Source organism: Oryzias melastigma, linkage group LG15 (assembly GCF_002922805.2).
Source record: "Oryzias melastigma strain HK-1 linkage group LG15, ASM292280v2, whole genome shotgun sequence".
Lineage (NCBI taxonomy): Eukaryota > Metazoa > Chordata > Actinopteri > Beloniformes > Adrianichthyidae > Oryzias > Oryzias melastigma.
This window is the reverse complement of record NC_050526.1, coordinates 29,466,308-29,480,031: the sequence shown is the minus strand read 5'-3', so window position 1 is coordinate 29,480,031 and position 13,724 is coordinate 29,466,308. Positions and strand designations below refer to the sequence as shown.

Sequence of the window (13,724 nt, the reverse complement as noted above, 5' to 3'; positions counted from 1 at the left end):
TCTCTCTTTGACCATGTTTACTTCAGACTGTGCTGCTTTCTTGTTGCTGAACCGTGTAGAAGATGTTAACGCATTCCAGCAAAACACGACAGAGCATTTACTATGGAGTCACAAGGAAATAGAGATTATTTTTGGTGTGCCACTATTCCCTCCTGATAAAAGGTTGAATTCCTGGTGGATTCTTTGACATTAAATGAGTTCATCACTTATTTTATGAAGGAATACTGACATAGGACTCAAGTAAAAAATAATACTGTATTTCTTTTCACCAAAAGGGACACTGGATTATAAAATTGACTGTTTTTGAAACAAAGATTTTTAATGCACCTTATGGTACAAAAATATGAAATTCTGCCCTTTGTTTTATTGTGTTGTGAATCTAACTACAATTATGTTTAAAAAAAGAAGAAGAAGAAGAAGAAGAAGAAGCTGCTGATGTTAGAACTACCAGGAATAACCACAGTGGACTTTCATGGATGTTTTAGGAGGACATGAGGATGGATGTTGTGAAGGAGGGAGATGGAGAGGAGAAATGGAAGCAGATGATTCTCTGATTCTCTCTGCAGGAGAAGTGTACAGCTGATACTATAGTAAAGATGCACACATTATGAACAGAGGTGTCAATTCATGCTCATAATTTTGTTTATCTTAAATTCATTTTAGTCACATTATAACTGAAAGAAAGTTGCTTGTAATTTTGTTGCATTTTTTTCTTAAATAAGCAATAGTAAAGTGTGTAGATTAATTTATGATAATTAATGTTAATGTTTTTTAATCTAAATGCTAAGTTGTTTGTGAATTTTATTTTATTTCATACATTTTAGTAAATAATTTTAAAGTAATTGGAAATAAGAACTGGCACATGCTTTTAAAGATGAGGTTTTGAAAGGGGTCACGTGACTTTAAGGAGTCAGTTTGCACGTGCTCGTGTGGAGGGTTCCTGGTGTCCACTGGGACACGGGGGTGTTGGCGGCTCCGCCCGTGACTCTCCGCCTTCCAAACCGGGAACATAAACGGACCAGGAACTCACAACAGTTCCAGTTCTTTGTTTCCGGACTTTGGACTTGGACCGTGTCCGGAAAAGGGTGGCCGTGCCACTGTTCTTCACGAGGAGGCGTCATGGACTTCCACAAACTGAACACTTTTGGAGTTTTCCAGCGAGTCTGGCCTCATTACGGTTACGGGGGGAACTTTGAAGACCTGCGGGAGCGAGAGTTCCAGAGGATGACGGGTAATCCAACCGCAGCTCACGCAGTGTCACTGCCACTCACTGCATAAACGCATACGCAACTGCTGCCCAAATGCAGCTGTTGCAGCTCACGTGAAACATCTGCACCGCAGCATCTGCGCACGCGCAGGAACATCTGCAGTCACTGACCTGCTTTTGTGTTGTAAACAAGAGTAACATATATTGACCACGCAGCTCTGCACACACGCCATTCTATTCAGTCATTCTATTTGTCTGAATAAACATTCTTGCTCTGATACATTTTTTCTTGTCATGTTCTTGATAATCCTATTTTTTTAAACCGACCAATCAAATAACTCAGTAAAAGCATCTGGTGCCCGCCCACCTCAAACGTTTATTCCACAGCTACTGTCGAGCTCGCTCTCGCTGACTCAGACCGACTTGAACCAATCACTGTTGTCTGGCTCCAAATGGCAACTGAATTGTTTTTATTTCACAAGAACCAGAGGTAAGCCATTTTCTGTGGGTGACGTCACACCTGCTTCATCCAGTGACACTGTATGACTATGAGTAACACACAGTCACTGACCTGCTTTTGTGTTGTAAACAGGAGAAGCAAATCTGGACCCACACAGCATCTGCACACACAAAATCTGTGCATATGTACCATTTGCTCACACACAACAGTTACAGCTAACATGCAGCATCTGCAGTCATACACGAAAACTGCGCAGACACGGCATCTGCAGTTACTGATCTGCCGTGGTGTTGTAAGCAGGAGTCAAATCTGGACCACGCAGCATCTGCGCACATGCAACACCTGCGCACATGCAGCATCTGCACACATACACAGCATCTGCGCAGACACGGCATCTGCAGTTACTGAACTGCTGTTGTGTTGTAAACAGGAGTAATTTATCTGGACCACGCAGCAGCCACTCTGCACCCAGACTCTCTGCTCAGAGATTACTTTAAGGACATTTCCTCTAACGTTTATGGTAAGACTGAACAATTTCCCTCTTTTCTTGTTAGATTTTATGTAACTTGGTACATTTATTTTGGCAGGAAACCCTCACAGCCACAGCCCCAGCAGCAGGCTGACCCATGACACCGTGGAGCGGGTTAGATACAGGTGAAGTCCAGGCTGACATTCATAATGACTCCACTGAGTTTTGGATGTAGTGAGTGAAATCAGAACATTTCCTTTTAGGATCCTGCAGCATTTCAACTCCAGCCCTGAGGAGTATTCTGTGATTTTCACTTCTGGCTGCACTGCTGCTCTCAAATTAGTGGCTGAGATCTTTCCCTGGAGCGCACAGAGAGAGGAGGAAACAGGAAGTTACTTCTCATATCTCACTGACAACCATACCTCTGTAGTAGGCATAAGGGGACAGGCTTCTGCCCTGGGGGTTGTTGCCCTACCTGTCCTCCCAGAAGAAGTGGAAAACAAAGAAAAAGTGGAATCCCAAGGTGAAGATGCTCTCAACCAAACAGCACACCTCTTCTGCTACCCAGCGCAGAGCAACTTTTCTGGAAGAAAGTACCCCCTGAGCTATGTGAGAGGCATCCAGACGAGACGTCTTTACCCGGCGTGCGACCACCAAGGCCGCTGGTTTGTTCTGCTGGATGCAGCCTCCCATGTCAGCTGTTCCCCCTTGGACCTACAGGACTGCCCTGCTGATTTCATTCCCATCTCTTTCTACAAGATGTTTGGCTTCCCCACAGGTCTGGGGGCTCTTCTGGTCCGAAACAGCACAGCAGGAAGACTGAAAAAGACTTACTTCGGAGGAGGCACAGCAGCCGCTTATCTCACCAGTGAAGATTATTATGTGGAGGCAGCAAACGTTTCTGACAGGTGAAGCGTTTCAGACGCTTGTTAGAGGCTCCACATTGAGTAAAAACATTCATCAGGACACATGTGCACATTTATTCTGAAATCCACTGCTTCTCCGTCCACACTAAAGGTTTGAAGATGGAACCATATCATTTTTGGACATTGTTGCATTAAACCATGGCTTTGAATCTCTTTACAGGATAACAGGTAAAGGAAGGAGCATGATGCATATTTCAGCCAAGTTTACTCATTTTGCATGCACAGAATCTTTGCTTTGGTGTCATTTGTAAAATGTTATCAGCCTCACCCCTCTATGCCTTCAGGAAACATGCACAACATCCAGCTGCACACGTTTGGCTTGGCACGTTACACGTTCATGCTGCTCTCCGGTCTTTGCCATGGCAACGGGAGACCGGCGGCTCAGATATACGCGGATGGCCACTTTGACAGTCCGGTCACCCAGGGACCCATCCTGAGCTTCAACCTTCTGGATTCTAACGGGAAAATAATCGGATATTCACAGGTGCCTCTAATGAATAAACTTCTGTTGCGTGTTTACTCTTATCTGGTAAGTTTTACAGCAAATCCTCTTTTGCCCTCAGGTGGACAGGATGGCAAGTTTATACAACATCCATGTGCGCACAGGCTGTTTTTGCAACACGGGAGCCTGTCAGGCCTTCATCGGCATCACCAACCAGCAGATGAAGAGAAACCTTCAGGTGGGAGATGGAGGAAACCGCCTGTTAAGGGTCTGCACAGACTTTAAAAAACATGATGCTCTTTAAGGCGGGGCACGTCTGTGGAGACAACGTTGACCTGGTGGATGGCCAGCCAACTGGATCGGTTCGAGTGTCCTTCGGCTACATGTCGACGTTTGAAGACTGTCAAAAGTTCCTGAGCTTTGTTGCTGAGTGCTTTGTGGAGAAGCCGGTCACCGTGGACCCAGACAGACTACAAGGTCTCCTACCTGTCAGTGCACCATCAGAGAAATCCAATGGTGTCTCCTCCATCAAAGTCTTTCACAGGGAAGAACCAGTGGAACAGAGAGAGTCAGACAGCCACAGGGAAGCTTATACTCTGACCAACATCTACATATATCCTGTTAAGTCTTGTGGAGCATATGAGGTCTGAGCGATCACATTTGTCTGTTCTTTCATTGGCGCTCCATGTTTGATTTGGCTTTGCTGTTTTTCATGCAGGTCCATAACTGGCCCGTGGGACCGCAGGGTTTATTGTATGACAGAGGCTGGATGGTGGTGAATGGAAACGGAGTTTGCTTAAATCAGAAGAGGGAGCCTCGCCTGTGCCTCATCCGCCCCAGAGTCCACCTTCCCTCAAACAAGCTGATGCTGCAGGCTCCAGGTCAGCGGAGCCATAAACGCACCGTTTCACACAAGTGTTGATTTTTTTTTCCCTGTAAATTTGTATGTTTTTTTCTGATCCATCACCCTGCAGGGATGGATACCATTTCAATTCCTCTGGAAAATGACATTCTGCTGCATACAGGCTCTGCTGTGAGTCAGAGTAAAGTTTGCGGTGACAGGTAAGCTGGACAGACTGAGCGGAAACACGGCGACACATGTCCTTTGTTCCAGATTTGAATGTTTTTTCAGATCATTCTGCCTTTGCAGTGTTCCATGACACATTATAGAGCCCACTTCTATCTCCTCTTTATAAAAGTCCTCCGTTTGGGGGAAACACAAACAAAGGCAGGTGAAATGACGAGCTTCAATCTAACAGAAAAAGCTGTTTATCTGTAGATCCTAGGATGAAGATGTTTCTCCAAACAGCTCTCGGCATCAAGCTTTTGCAGATTTCCCCTGAGGCCTCCTGAATGTAATCCTCTCTGCTCCAGGGTGGAGACTGTTGACTGCGGGGGCGAGGCCGCATCCTGGCTGTCAGACTTCCTCGGACAGCCGTGCCGCCTGATAAGACAAAGTCCAGACTTCACCCGAGAAATGAAGAAGAGACCTTGTGACGGTATGAAGGGCCTTTTTAATGGGTTCACTCCAGATTCCTATTGGTGAAACATCAACGTGGAATATGTCATTTAAAGGAACTGCAGAGACAGAACACTTTAAATTAATATGTTAATATGATTTATATTTTATCAACATTAAACATCAGCAACTGACTGTTACTGAAAAAAAATGTTTGATGTTTTTAAAAGAAGATTGAGACTTTGAATTAGGATTGAGACCTGTCAAATCATCACGTTAATTCATTAAAAAAAATGTTAGTACATTATTTTTTTGAATCGCGTTAATCTCCTTTTTGTCACAGATGGTTACTTCCATGTTCTGCATTTTATCCCGCTAATACCATAGTTATTTAAGAAAAATATAAATATATAAAAAAATTATTAGAACTTCAGTTCTGTTATATTTGTAAGTTTAAATTGTTTTTGAAAAAATGGGACTGTTTAATACGCGGTGCGTCGCGTTGTCATCGTAACAGCTTTAGCTTGTGGTGTGCACAAACTGCACTCCGCTCTAGCTCCTTTCATAGAAAAGTGATCGTCACAAGAAGTAAAAAAAATAAATAAATAAATAATTTTAGAGGGAAAGTTCATCTCTTAGTGCTTTTTTAATCCAGATGATAAAACAAAAGTATATTTTAAAGAATAACAAAAGCCAAAGTCTATTTTTTAGATTGCTCAGAAAAGTGTTCCTACTGTTTTTTGATGTGTGGTAAATTCAAACACTCTGGGTCTGGTGTTTTTTGTTATTGTTTTTATTTTGTTATTTGTTGAAGATTAAACAAAAAGATCCCTCCGTAAAGGTTTAAAATATTTTATTAAAAGAAATACATAAACAATAAAGCCATTTTTTTTTATCTATTATTGTGCCACAATGTCACAAACTTAAGTAAAATACCTAAAAATTAAGCTTTAACAGCAGTTATTTGGTTAAAAGCATTGCAATTAAAATCAATTAATTAAATAAGTTAATTACAGGTCACGATTAATTAATCGCACAAAATGAATCATATGGCAGCACTAGTTTATGGAATGTTGATTTTTAATCCCTCATTTTTTTCATAATTTATTTAAACATTTTTTAAAGTCTCACATTTAAGAAGAATTGATTTCCTGATAACTTGTGTGTTCTGTGTTTCTGCAGACCAGCGTGTGTTGATCTGTATCAGATATTTGTTGGTTAACTCCTCTAAATGGGAGTAACAATGGTCTAGAATTAGATTGACAGTGTTTTGTGTCTGAATGTCAGTTTGAACTTTAACTTCGCTGACCTTTTCCAGGCTGAAAAATAGCCTGGATCTTATTGTTCTGAAGGAGCCGCTCAGTCATACTGACAGACTTCTGGCTCTTCCTACAAACCCAAAGTTCTTTAGATGTAAAATGTGGTCAAAATGTGGTTACTTGTATATCCTCTTTGCGATACGCTGGGATTTTTTTCTGCATGCTTTACTGAGGATGTAACGATTCTTCAAGAAAAAAACGATTCAAACTCATCAACATGTTCATCGGTTCAAAAAATCAGTTTGTCACGGCCTGTGTCTAAATTAAAAAAAATGCAGAGAAGCTGAAATTTCTTCATGCAGGTTCGCTGTTAGTGTGTGCGCACCTGGGAGTTTGCTGGTGCGCCTGTTAGTGTGCTTCTCGGACAGGCGCGTGCTGTTCTTCGGATTTAAAAGTTTCACATAAGTCAGTCTCTCCAGGATTTATTTCCCTTCTGACTCCTTCCTGGAGCCGTGCTCCTTTTTATTAACCCTCTTTAGTCCTTTGTCTCTTTTTCTTTTTTTTTAAGGTCATTTGCCCTAAGTGCTAGCAGGAGCAAGTGCGCGGGCGATCCTCATGAAAGGATTTGTGATCATATCAATATTATATGTAATTGTTTATTTCTATTGAATCCTTTCAGTAGGAAAACAGACAGTTTGATGCAAGGGGCAAAAATACACCAAACTTAATTGGCCTTCAAATAGCCTACCTTTAATTCATTGGAAAAAAATCGAAAAAGTGACTTTAAAACTGTGAATCGAATCAAATTGTGGCTTGACTGAGTCATTACATCTCTACGCTTTACAATTTGAAAAGGTTTGGTGCGGAACGCTTTGATGAGAGGTCTGTCTTATTGGACAAAGTGTTCATTTGACAGAAGTTTTTTTTTTTTTCTCTGGACGGAGACGACTCTGCGTTGCATCAGTTCAGAGATCTCTTTCTGTGCTTCACTCGGTGAAAACAGACTTATCTCATCTTAACTCTGATACAAACCAGGCTCAGTTGAAAGGTGTGCTTGGCAGGGAGGATCTAATAAATCGTGCAGTGTAGAACTGCATGATGGGAAATGTAGGATCTTGATTTCTGAGGCCATAAAAACTACATTTCAGATTTGTTTATAATTATTCTAAAGATTTCCTCCTACCTTAAAACATCAGCATTCCAAACTGCAAAAATATGACCTTTAAATCTTTACATGACTCAAGTTCAAGCAACTTTGCATTTCTTTTGTCCTTCATTTCCCACAATACACTGCATCCATCATTTGGTGTAATCCTTCCTTACTGGTGAAGGCCTGTGTCTTTCATCATTTGTAATCCAGGCTTTCTTTTATATATATTTCTTCACACTGAGCGTGAGATCCTCCTGGTTCTGCGATCCAGGCCGGGTCCCTGGTGAAACATCGCTCCCTGCAGAGCCACTAGAAACTGCTTTCACAGGCTCACTCATGGGAAACCTTTTATCCGTCTCAGGCCGATGAGAGTGAACAGCATCTCGGCTGTAAAATAAGTCTTCATTCAGAAGAAGTTTTGGCTCCGTGTGTTGAATTATTTCCACGTCTTTAATTAAGTAAATGAAACAATTGTTCTCAGTCCTCAGAGAAGCATTTGTATTTTATGACATTTGTGACTGAATGACTCATCACTTTAGTCTTCAGTCAGTCCGAGCTGCTCAATGTTCCATGTTTTCCTCAAATCAAATGAAGTCTTTCCTTTCCAGCTGCCTCCTCCCCGTCCCTCTCTCTGGTGAATGAAGCTCAGTATCTCATGATCAACCTCGCCAGCGTGAAGCTCATTCAGAGTCTAATGAGCAGCAGGTTTGAACACATGAGAAGTTATTCTGCATTTGCATTGCTGCAGGATGCGTCCACACATTTACATGATAGTGGCTCATTTCTGCAGCGCAGTGGAACAACGCTTCCTCATTTCCCCTCTATCACAGGCGGGGCGGCTGCGAGGACGAGGAGCTCCTCGACTCTCAGAATGTCATCAGGCGCTTCCGAGCCAATTTAGTCATCACTGGAGGAGAACCATTTGAGGAGGATAATTGGTCACACTTGATCATTGGCAGCACCCGGTTCGTGGTGAGCTGACACTTTGAGATAAATGGTGACATCTTCAAATGCATTAAAAGCCAGTAAAGTGGATTATTGCCAAAGCGTGTGCCCTGTGTGATAAACCGTAAGGTCGCAGGTCAGTGCGGAAGATGCCAGATGGTGGGAATAGACCAGGACACTGGAGCCAAATCTAAAGAGCCGCTCATGTCCCTGTCTGCCCTCCGCGGCGGGAAGGTAAGTCACAAACGGTGTTTCTTCTGTGTGAAGCATGAACATAAGTACCAAAGATGTCTCCAACTTTAGGTGACGTTTGGCGTGTATCTCTCCCATGAGACTCCAGACGGTTCTGCAACAGCAAACGTCCTGTCTGTTGGTTCTGTTATCCAACCGGAACCACACAGACATTGAAGGGTCACCTACCTATAAAAACATCAACCATTTGGGATTCAGTCCTTTTAAGTGAAATCCCCTCAAGTCTTTCTGGAAGGGAAAGGGAAGCTGCTTGTTGTTTAACTCATGAACCTTCTCGTTAACCAACAAAGTTAACATAAGACAAAAATGAATGTTTAAGATATACCAATGATCTACCAGGCACCTGTTTTCTTTTTGAACTGTTGAGGAACGAAGAGTACTAATATGTTAGGAATGTCTTATCTGTAATTGTGAAGGTACATTTCTGAAGCATCTCTGTACCTTCTGCTTCTTCTAAAGATAAATTCCCCACATGGCCTTCTCTTTAACATGTTTAAAACCACATTGTAAAATCCAATATATTTGTAATGATGCACTGTTAGTGGTAACAGAATAAAAAATAAAAGGCACAAAGACTCAACTTTTAGTTTTTATTTATTTATTTATAACAATAGATAAAAACCCAAGTTCAGATAACCCTTTTTAAACATTCCTATGCGATTGAAAGTCTTTACAGAAAGCTCCCCAAACCTTTTCTGAATTGAAATTTGACCGTTTATTGGTTTTAGAAGCAACAGGAAATATTTGTTTAGAGAAAACTCTATTCAAATCCAAAGTAATGGAGCGTGAAACGCAACCAGTAAATAAAGTTCAATTAAGGAGCAATCGTCTTAACGGAGAAGCTAAACGACGAGGCTGAAATAATGTCCAATTAATTTGATTTACTGGTGACATTGCTGAATGCTCTAAATATTTGGAATAAATATGTGTGTAAACAATAAACTGCAACAGTGGAAAGTAATTAATACTTTGCAAAGTTTTTATTAAGAGACAGAAAATAAAGAAATGATCTTTTTATTGTTATTCACTGAGAGATTTAGAGTTCTTTGTATTTTTTGTGTTCATAAATGAATGTCACAAAGATCTATGCGGTGATTTTAAAGAAAAGGAAATATCAGAATACATGTTCCCTTATGGCAGGGATCTGCAACCTGAGGCTCCAGAGCCACACGAGGCTGTTTGGCTCCTCCTGCGCTCGGGAACACTCACAGTAAACATCTAGTAAGCAATTGATTACAGCCCACTAGCTCATTTTACATTATTATTATTAACGACCCCAGTAAGTTATTGAAGCTATATTATGATTATGGGGGTTGAGAGATCAGTTATAATGATCTGTGGCTTTTTGAGAACATAGTGTTTTACATCTCAATGGTGTCATCATCCTTTCCCTCCCTTTCACTCGTGGTGCAGAAAGAAATAAACATATCCGTATAAAATAACTAAGGTCAAAACAAAGTAAAACAGCCAGACAGCAAAACCCAGAGCAAAGAAAAAGTAATGATTTGTTTTTGCTAAAAAGCACACATTTTATTTTTATTTTATGGCTTTGTTTGTTTTGTTCTGCAGCATGTTCATATTTGGACAATTTTAATATGATATATTTTATGAAGATCAAAATCTTTTGGGTTATTTATAAGTAAAGTAAATAAATTAGAGTGTCATTTTTCTTTTAGCGTTTAGTTTATGTCCATCTTGTATAATTTTAATAAAATGTATTTTTTATGGAGAGAAAAATATTGAAAGTTTATTAAGATTCAGGTTGATTTATTCTAGAATAACATTCCGGTCGGCTTTTAATCATATTTATGTTAAAAAGTTAGGTTTTTAAAGTTTTAAAAATGTCGTTTTTGTGTGTTTAATAAATGTGTATGCTGTTCGACCCGTGAACAACGGTGTGTTTTAGATTTTGGCCCCTTGTATGGTTGAGTTTTGGTTTTAACACCCCTGATCTGAGGGAACGTACACAGTGAACATGTATGAGAACAAGTGGGGAGCATGAATGAAACATGTAAAGCTCGGTTACTGTAATCATGTCTCTCTTTGGCTTCTTGGTTTAAAGTTGTTCAGCTGTAATTTTACCAGTTTGATTATGTCATAATGACAGAACCAGATGTTTTTTCTTTTAATTCTCTTCTTTAGTTTTAGTAGTCATTTAAATTAAACTGATGTTCTTACTTTTAGTAAATGCTAACTTTGTTTGTTTTTCATGTAGAAATGTTTCTGCCCTCTATTAAAGGTGGACCTGAAAGCTGTTGGGGTTTAGTAAACCTTAGGTTTATATTTCATTTGTCATTTCTGTCAATCATGTTTTCTGTGCGCAAAGGCCAGATTAGTGTAACGGCGAGTTCTTCTTAAGGTGGATTCAGGGGGTATTGTGTTAAAATACCTGACAGCTTAAGCAGTGCTACCTTAACGAAACCAATCCTACCAGTCCTCGCATTTTAGCGATAAAAGTTGCTCAAAGTCCAAAAAGGCAGGAATTGTGAGGTGTGTTTCTTCGTGGACGTGGAAAACTGCTGTGTTTTCAGTCCTGGTGACGTAAAACTATGAAGAGAAGAAACGTCAAACAGAAACCGTCTGCTTCCAAACCGAACAGAACCCGGAACTCCGGCAGAAAAGAGAAGAAAGAACGGTGAGTTTTTCAGTATCTTTACTTCCTTCCTTGATTATTCAGTTTTTCTTTCTGGACGCTGACGTCATCTACAAAGAAAGTAGCGTCTGCATCAACCGGTTGCTCGACCCATCAGAACCAGCTGCAGGAACTTCATCACGTTACAGATGTGATAGAGAGAAAATACATTCCAAAATTTTTGAGGGGCGGGGCAGCCACAAGCTGCGTGGAATGCTGGGAAATTGAGTGTAGAAACATGATTCAACTCATGTAAAAAATTAAAAAATAAACTCTAATTGGCAAAACATAAAATGATTCCAGTAGCTGTGATTCTGTTGTGATCTAAAAACCTAGATCTGGTCTGAAACTGGTACATTTTGAAGAATGTTTATGTTATTTTAGCTCCAGAGCTGATGCTCTGCAGAAATTAATATTACAAAGATTCATGTAATGTTTCTAAAGTAAAGGAAGAACCAGAATACATGTTCCCTTATGGCAGGGATCTGCAACCTGAACATGAATGGACGGGAACATGCATTTCACAGTAGTCCTAGGTTTTGTGCTTTTAGTCATAAACACAAATTGATCATTAACATTTAAACCAGCTGAACTAGATCAGAAAAAGACATGTTGCCACCACTGCTGATATCTTTTTTCAACAAGAAATGATCCATCAGTATTTAGTACGGATGTACAAATGACTCCAGACATTTACCCACATCTGTGGTTCAACTGAGGTAACAAGTCTCTATAAAGCAGTCCTTTATTTAAAGGGTAACCAAACCCTAAATCAACATTTTTTTTTGCTGTTGACCTCTATGAATGGGGCTTTAAAAGTATTGTCTGTTGGTCCTTACCAAATTTTTAACAATTTAAAATAAATGTGTTGAATTCCTGAAATTATAGTCTAAAAAGGTCTATGTGCTGCCCCCTACAGGTTGAATCGAGGTATTGCAGTTGGATTTTGTGATCGGTCAACTGGTGTAAGTCTCCCGTCATTTCAAAAGTTCGTCATCCTGCTCTGCAGCTTCAGTACAAACATGTATTGAATTCTCCTTCCACAATGCTGAAACCAAGAGTGGTGGAGGTCGCTCTGCTACGCCGAGCGCGGCAGAGCTTGCTTCTCCGCTAAACCGGCCCTTGGAAAGCCGGCCAACAGACATAGAGCCGCTGTGGGATGGAGAGGCAGCCTGCTTGGGCCTCCTGAACCTTATGATTTTTTTTTGTATTATTATTTTATTTAGACAATAATAAACTGTGTACTTGCCCAAAGACACTTGCTGGAGAATCAGGAACCAAGCCTGTGATTTTCCGTTCAAAGATCGACCACTGTACCTCTGCGTTACGGCAACCTCCACTAATTGGTATTCAGCATTTTTTAAGGTCAACTAATTACAAAAGGAAGCTTGTATGATAGCCTCAGGAGGGTGTGGGATGGAGGTTCAGCTGGAGGAGGTGGATAAGAAGATGAGAGTTCCACGTCTTTAGCAGCAGTTTGGTTGACTTTAAATTGATGAGGAGAATATAAATGTGTAAAATACATTAACTCATTCAATCTTAGATGTCACAGAAAACTGTACACAGAGCAACACTTTAAACCTCTTTAAAAAGAGAAAAAACTTTTCTGACGATCTCGTGATCACACCTCCAATTACAAGGTTTCATGAGTTTGGGATTTTTGTCCAACTTTTCTGTGAACAAGTTGCCAAAAAAAAAGGAGAGCAGAACAGCAGGGAAGCTGAGAGGGAAAGAAAACAACAGAAGAGGTGAGATGAAGAAGGTGTCAAGTAGAATTTGAAAACAGCAGAAACTAATTTACAGTTTGGATTGAAAATAGTCGGGAGATGAAGTGTGGAGAGGAGAGGTGCAAACATGTGACAGCAGAGTTCACATCCATGAATACAGGGAGACAGACTCACAAAGTGACTGAGCTTAACAACTGAAATGCTGACATTTTAAACAGCTTTTCTTACAAGATACCAAACAACACATTTTGATAGTTTCAAATCCTGTTTGTATGAAAATAATTAAACATTTAATTCATTGAAACAATTTAAAATAAAGCTTAAAAATGGCAAAAACTGAGGTCCTGCAAAGAAAAACACTGACTGGTGTAAAATAAAATCAAAGGTATTAATTATTTCCTTTTATTTTCTTCCTTTCTTTAACTCAACTATGTACTGTAATTTAATTAAAAATATATATTCTCAATTAATTAAAAAAAAGCTTACATTTCAAAATAAAAGACTGCATAAAGGACCTGCACCTCTCACTCCATTCAGTCCCTGCAGAGAAGTTCATCTCCTAAACTTAAGAAATCCCACTGGTTGATTAGTGTTAATTGATGGAGGGGTTATTGTCCAGTAATTGGCTGCGGTCTGGAAAACATGGTTTTGGCGCCTCCAGGGGGTCCAGACTCAGTCCAGTGACTGCTTGCATCTTGATTACATCGTGCAGTTCTACAGCATGTCTCCTCACCGCTGCTGCATCTCTGCTCACGCCGGTGGGATTGATGCCAGTTTGTATTTGCGGCACAACCTC

General features: G+C 40.4%; 2 protein-coding genes across 2 annotated transcripts in view; both read left to right on the top strand.

The window, feature by feature from the left end:
* The first annotated feature begins 925 nt into the window (after positions 1–925).
* mocos (molybdenum cofactor sulfurase) lies at positions 926–9,036 on the top strand. The gene is made up of 15 exons (XM_024297794.2): positions 926–1,231; positions 2,098–2,187; positions 2,255–2,321; positions 2,400–3,044; positions 3,154–3,230; positions 3,347–3,546; positions 3,626–3,742; positions 3,810–4,148; positions 4,223–4,385; positions 4,479–4,566; positions 4,879–5,003; positions 7,981–8,077; positions 8,203–8,344; positions 8,447–8,551; positions 8,621–9,036. The coding sequence occupies exons 1-15, from the start codon at positions 1,120–1,122 to the stop codon at positions 8,723–8,725; spliced, it is 2,472 nt and encodes an 823-aa protein (XP_024153562.1). The 5' UTR covers positions 926–1,119; the 3' UTR covers positions 8,726–9,036.
* Positions 9,037–10,895: 1,859 nt separating this feature from the next.
* Positions 10,896–13,724, top strand: part of si:ch211-117n7.7 (uncharacterized protein LOC751622 homolog) — a 6,648-nt gene continuing 3,819 nt past the window's right edge. The window contains exon 1 of the mRNA XM_024296432.2: positions 10,896–11,204. Within this exon, the coding sequence (XP_024152200.1) occupies positions 11,119–11,204 (86 nt within the window). The 5' untranslated portion in view covers positions 10,896–11,118. The remainder of the gene's footprint in view (positions 11,205–13,724) is intronic.

Excerpts from the sequence above, each read along its gene's own strand:
- mocos (XM_024297794.2), top strand. The coding sequence starts at position 1,120 with ATGGACTTCCACAAACTGAACACTTTTGGAGTTTTCCAGCGAGTCTGG. Across the intron at positions 3,045-3,153 it reads GCAGCAAACGTTTCTGACAG|GTTTGAAGATGGAACCATAT; the intron begins GTGAAGCGTTTC and ends TCCACACTAAAG. Across the intron at positions 4,386-4,478 it reads GCTGATGCTGCAGGCTCCAG|GGATGGATACCATTTCAATT; the intron begins GTCAGCGGAGCC and ends ATCACCCTGCAG.